Source organism: Lytechinus pictus, chromosome 16 (genome assembly GCF_037042905.1).
Source record: "Lytechinus pictus isolate F3 Inbred chromosome 16, Lp3.0, whole genome shotgun sequence".
NCBI classification, from domain to species: domain Eukaryota; kingdom Metazoa; phylum Echinodermata; class Echinoidea; order Temnopleuroida; family Toxopneustidae; genus Lytechinus; species Lytechinus pictus.
Window position 1 is genome coordinate 24,656,943 of NC_087260.1, and position 6,527 is coordinate 24,663,469.

Sequence of the window (6,527 nt, forward strand, 5' to 3'; positions counted from 1 at the left end):
TTTGCTTATTACATGACGTCATCAAGCAACCGCCGAGAGCCAATTTATGAATGAAAATATAGTAAGAATGCGCAGTGCAAGCCTTCCATTTATCCACACAGTATTCCACCAAAACAAGTGTGCAATTCTCTATCACCTCGTACCAAAATCGACCTAGAATTTCACTTTCCTATATTTTATATGAATTATGAAAGGTATTCTCAGAAGATCTATTTTCTCACCGATACCGCACAGGTAAGCGAATTTCGATTACTTCTTGCTTTTCCGTCAAAATCTTACGAATTAGCGTCTGTATGTCATCGTGTTCGTTGGAATTTGTAGAGTCTATCGCAACGTACACAAAGTCAATTGGCTTCCGGGTTTCGGAGCGTCGCGTGAATATGCATGAAATTGCAGAGTTTCGATAATTTTCGATCGATACCGGAGCGATCCGATCACGGACCAAGTCCATTTCCGGCGTACACAACGTGACCGGATATCGTTATCGCTATCGATACTTCCGCACGCAGTCCGAAGGAATTATTTTTGGGACCATGTGGTGATGACGTGATCTGCGCGATTGACCAATCAGCGGTCTTCGAATCGCTGTGCGGAGACGATCTATCCGTTGTACACAGTCTATGGACAATTGTTCGTTGTGCTTGATTCAGCTCCTCGGTAATTTTATAACTGTGTCTAAATTCTTTGAATGCGCAATTCTTATAATTAATTTACTAATTATGGGCACCAATAAATAAAATACCTTCAAAAACATAATTCAAGATTACTATTGGCAATGATAACACTTTTGTTGCAATTAATTTAAAACGATGACTAATAGAAATTAAAAAAAAAAAATACACATGCCTGGAACGAAACCAGCAGTACAAGCAGTATTAACTAACAGTATTAACGAACGTCACGGTATACCAAAGTCTATACCTTGAAAAGATTGGACACTTCAGACTTCGCGTAATGCCTTGCGTTGATTTGCGTGTAAAATAGTGTAGGTTCCTAATCTTTCCCTAGTCGTGTCTTTGATATGAATATAAATCGCGCGCCCTCTTTAGGCGAAAATTGATATCTATGCTGACTGGGCGTTGTGGCGTGCGCCTGTAATCCAAGCTGTGGGGAAGTTACAAATTGATGCAGAGGTTCGAGGTTCGAGCCCTGGTCACGTCTTTCGGACGGTGACATTAAAGGTCGGTCCCAGACGTAAATAATCATATCTGATTGATACACGTCTGACAAAACTCAAACACACACACACACACACACTGACCAATTTTTATCTCCGTGAAATCTTCACTAAAGATCAAGAAAATATACATGTTTTTTTTTAAAAAGAAACTTCAAGGAGATGTCACGGAAGCACGGAAGGATCTAAATGATTCGGTAAGTGTCATAGCAGAATGTGAAATACCAGATTATAATATTGGTGATATTTTATGTGGGCAAAAGCCCATCCCACTATCTTTTTGACTTGTCGTGTGTGTCGCGTGCATATGACTGAGTGATATTCCTTCGCACGCGAGATGATATGAACCCAGGCCATGGGTGGTCAAACTCAAACTCAAAAAGAGTCAAAGAGTAGGGACTAGTCACTAGGTAGACAGGAATAACCGTCGTTTCTGGGGATTTATTCAACAATTTCTGACATTTTACTGTAATCCCCATTTATGTATGGTGAGTGGAGCCAACGTAGTTCAGCGGAACAACCAAAATACAGAGACTGAAGCTTTAGTTTTGGTCTAGTCACTAGGGTGTTCACCCGGTATATATTGCACCTGCACTGCAGCCAGGTCCCGGCAAAATTCAGGTCAAGTCAATCTTGACCGACGTTCACATGACATAATAATCAATATAATGTTAATGATTGTGGGCATTAACGGAAAGACAAGACAAGACAAAATACCTTCATAAGATACATGACATACAAATGTGGGTATTGAAACCGCACTAGCGCAGAATACATATCGTCGGAATCGGCAGTGCAGTGCGGGCCGCGGCCGGGGCCATTGATTGGTTGCATATGGGCAATCACACACACAGACACATACAGTCAGTCTCAGCCACAGCAGCTCAGCCTCGGCTCAGTCCGATTCAATCAAATTAAGTTAAACATACTTGCTGGGATATTAGTCCAATGTGTCTCAGTCTCCTGCTTGTCTCAGCTGAAGACATGCCTACATCTCAAAACAGGTAGCTCATAAAATAAAAAGTTTCCTCCAAAAATAAACTACGTTGAAAATGCAGACATTTTTATAGTGACATCCTCCAACTCCGATCCGATCCCGAGCCTATATTTTGAGGGAGAGGTTACTGAAGTTGTCGACAATAAAAATCCTGTTGAAGCAAATTCGTCGTCGATTGACATGGCCAATTTAAGAGTTTGTAGTGAACATCACGAATCAGGCATCTGATTACTAGTATATCTTTGAGCAGAGAGAAACTAATACCTTGGTCACATTTGCTCTACGGCGGCCGTACGGCGAGTCGAAAACAGCCGTTTTCACATTTTATGCACGACCTGCATAGAGGTGGTTTGTATAAAAATGAATAAAACGGCTGTTTTCGACTCGCCGTACGGCCGCCGTAGATGTGACCATGGTATAATGTATGATGGGGTGTCCAAACTTCGCGCACTTTTCATAAATAATTCATCAGGCTTAAATTTTTTCACAAAATATTCATAATTTATACAAAACCAATTAAAAAAATAGTTACCACATTGACGGCAAGATCGTAAACTATAAAATCATGGACGAAAATGTAAAGTAGGTCAAGGCCGGGATTCGCCGGTATCGCGATCTCAAAATTCTATTCCGATCGGCGAATGCGCGCTGTGCTGGAAAACCGTTCAGAAAAAGTGTGACCTAACTTCGCGGACCAAAGTTTTTGTGGACATTTAAACAAAAACTCAAGCTCAAAAAGTGAAATATTTATATCAGATTGATGGCAAAATGCTATAGAATCGGTTAGTACCACATTTAACTCACATTTTTGATGATTTCTGCTTGCAAAATGGTGATATCGTGATGCTTGTTGAGAATATCAGATTTCTTCAAAACGGGCGCTAAACGTGACAAATTTGCCGATCTTTTGCCAATATTTTCATGAATACTGAACTCATCCTAAAGAAACTTACACCAAAGGGTAATTTTAGGTCGCTTTTCACGTTGATGATGTCAGATTTTAAGGATATTGGCTAGTTTTTTAGATAATGACCGTCCGCGAAGTATGGACACGCGCGAAGTTTGGACTCACTGCCATACATTGACAGGGTACCTCTACCAGTCGACCTAAATTTGGAGAAAAAACAACAAAAAACAACAGAATAATAATATGCACTTCAGGGTTCACTTCAAAGTAGAAGCCCATGGAAGTTGCCGCACTTAGGTTCTTTTTTTAAGTTCCATATAGTGAAACAAATATTTTTTTAAAGGAGAAAGGGGATGAAAGAAAATCGTCACAAAAGAGCTATCACAGCCTACAATTGTAATTGAAGTTAAGAATTGTCTGATTAGAGGGTTAGAGATAGTCCTGGCTTTTTTTTTCTTTCTATCAATCATTTAAAAATCATATCTGCCATGGCAAATCAAATCCTTAATTTCATTCCATTAATATAATATTACAATTTTTTATATAAAAAAAAGAAGTCTATAAAGATGAGAAGAGTTACCATTTTATCAATCCGTGAATGAGAAGGGGAGGGGGTGGGGGCCGCGGAAGAGGAAAGGAAGATGTTGGGGTCAGTGCTTCCACTTTTCAATACAAAACTCTCTGAGTTTTACAGATGTTGTCCAGTCTCCCATAAGAGATACAAAAAATGATGACGTATAGGGCCCTGTGCCGTCATGAGCCAACAATTTTGAAGGGGTGAAAAACCGAAATACGGCGTATCAATTCATTTGACAGTTTCATAACAAAGATCCAATTTTGAGATATATTTTGAATATTCAGAAAATAATAGAATTCCTGGATATGACAACTTCCCGGAATTTCTCACTTCCCGAAATGATCTTGGAAATTATGAAAACTTCCCGGAATTTCCTGGATTTCTGGGAAGAGTGGAAGCACTGGCTCGGGGTGCTCCCAGCAGGCTGGAGTGGATATACGTATCTGACTCTATGGCAGTACCCCCTGGAAATGGAGGTTGGATTGAAATAGTGTAGATTTGCAGATTTGCACCTATCATTTGGAAGCGATAACCAGTCATTTTTTGCTTGATTTTTTTCTGACCAAATTCCCTTTTCACATGTCATTCATCTTTTTAGTTTTTAGAAAGTTATGACATTTTAAAGTTTCGCTTAATTTCACAAAACAGTTATATGCACATCCTGGTTGGCCAGTGCAAATGAGGAAACTGATGACGTCATCCACTCACTCTTTCTTTTGCATTTTATTATGTGAAATATGAAAAGTTTCTAATTTTCTCCTCATTAACAAGTGAAACAGCATGTGGTATATCGGGCATTGTAATACTGTATGGTTCAGTCAAGTTGGTCCTTATTGCCAAATCTGTATAGACGAAATTTTATAATTCAAACAATGAAAAAACAAAAGAAGTCGACTGTTTCATTTTTATGTCACTGAGTTGTGTATAATATATTATCACTGTTTTGTGAAAAATAAACGTAATTTCAAAATGTCATAATTTTTTCTTATCCGATTTTGATGAAATTTTCAGCGTTATTCTTGTTTGCCTTTTCTCTACTTAAAAAAAAATCAATGTTTTTCTGGGGTGGACTTGGCCTTTCTAACCAAAGTATCCTTTACTCTCTAGTGATAACTTTTGTTGTTGTTATAGTTGTTGTTGTTATTGTTGTGGTTGTTGTTGTTTTTCTTGTGCAAAAGCCCCTGCTTTAAAATCGTTCCCATGCAGGGCCGTGGTGTACATGGTCGAGGAGTAGGCGGAGTTGACAATTTATTTGTTATCATTAGGTATTGACCAGTTACTAGATTGGCAATAGAGAGTTCGGGCAAATGTTCGGCATTATTCTTACTATTTTCCATGTACAAAATTATGGGAGGTGCTTAAGGGGCCGGCGGGTACTTAATACAATAGTTATAATTAAAGAAAAGACGATTTCTGTATAAATTAAATCAAACATCACCTAGAGTCTTTAAATAATCCTCTTTATGTATATGATTAATATGGTGTTTCGGAAATATCGTTTAGCATTCAAATACGGAGTTGTATCTCGGCAATGTTGACTTTGCCTGATTTAATCACCTGACGAATAAAACAAATTATCAAAAATCTTGAAAATATTTTGCACTTTCCTAGATGGGTTTTTTTAATACTCATTTCACTAGATTAAAGAGACACACATTTTTTTTTTGTCATATAAACAATCGTTGATCTGCTTTTGGAAAGATTTACCCCGGGGCATGTGAAGCGAAGCGGAAAGGAGTGGTATAGAGAATATATTATGAGATGACGTACTTATGTAAAGAGTGTAGTATGTCTTCACTGATCTCTGCCGCAGATCAACAACCTGGGTCAGAGAAACAATATACATAATAATTCTTGTTTCAAGTATCATTTTATTAACAATCCTTCTAAAACCCCAAAGGCGTGTACAAGCATACAACAATACAATGAATACATGAATGAGATTGAATGAACAGGAATTGAATTGAACATTGAATGAACAGGAGCATGAGAACATGCCAAACACCAACAAATGGGAAATACTAACAAAAAAAAAATGAGAGTACAAACATTAAAATGCAACATCAAGAGGAAATAGCTGGCGGCCAACAGTGATATAAGCGAAATGAGTTCGACAGCAGTTTGGTGAATTAAAGCAGCCAGGATTTTCATGATACCAAATGAAGAAGAGGTAAAGTTAATAGGTTGTGCATTGTTGAGGCAATAAAATATGCTATGACAGAAGTGTCAAAGACGAGAGATGATTTAAAGATCATAAAGATGTAATGAAATTAATCTCAAATCACCGATTCACATAAAGAACATAAACTGTCTTCTTTTTCGTAATTGCCAAATCTACCAATTACAATGTTTCCTGTTCTGAATTTACATAAATGATATGTCAAAGAAATGAGAAATGATCCGATTGACCGTCAGATAGACAGATTTTCGACACTATACCTTTTGTGAAGGTGGGTTTTGAACAATGACAATTAAGCCGCCATGCCTCAGCTGGATCAAAGGTATTGCTTTAATACAATTCACGTATGGGAGAATGTGAAGTTAATACATGTACAGCAGCTTTGGCAACTCTTTTATTTAACTATTGTTTGACAGAAATGGATGAAGAGAAATTGGTATAGTGTCGAAAAGCTGTCTATCTGACGGTCAATCGGATCGGGGTCGCCCTAGCCACTAATCCAGTGTGGTCTAGTGGTTAAGGCACCAGCGTTCAAAGCTGGGGGCCCGGGTTCGATTCTCGGCAGAGACATTTTTTTGGCATCACCAATAATTTCCAATGAGGGTAGATAGCTCTGGGGAACCTTGATTTAAGCTACGCCTACCATTGTCTCTTAATTTCATCCATTTCTGTCACACACACACTATATAT

At 38.2% G+C, this 6,527-nt stretch overlaps 1 protein-coding gene across 1 annotated transcript in view; it reads right to left on the minus strand.

Moving 5' to 3' along the window:
• The window catches only part of LOC129279531 (UV radiation resistance-associated gene protein-like), a 30,911-nt gene extending 28,439 nt beyond the window's left edge, over positions 1-2,472 (minus strand). The window contains exon 1 of the mRNA XM_064111210.1: positions 2,107-2,472. Coding sequence (XP_063967280.1) covers positions 2,107-2,163 — 57 coding nt within the window. The 5' untranslated portion in view covers positions 2,164-2,472. The remainder of the gene's footprint in view (positions 1-2,106) is intronic.
• Positions 2,473-6,527: the final 4,055 nt, after the last annotated feature.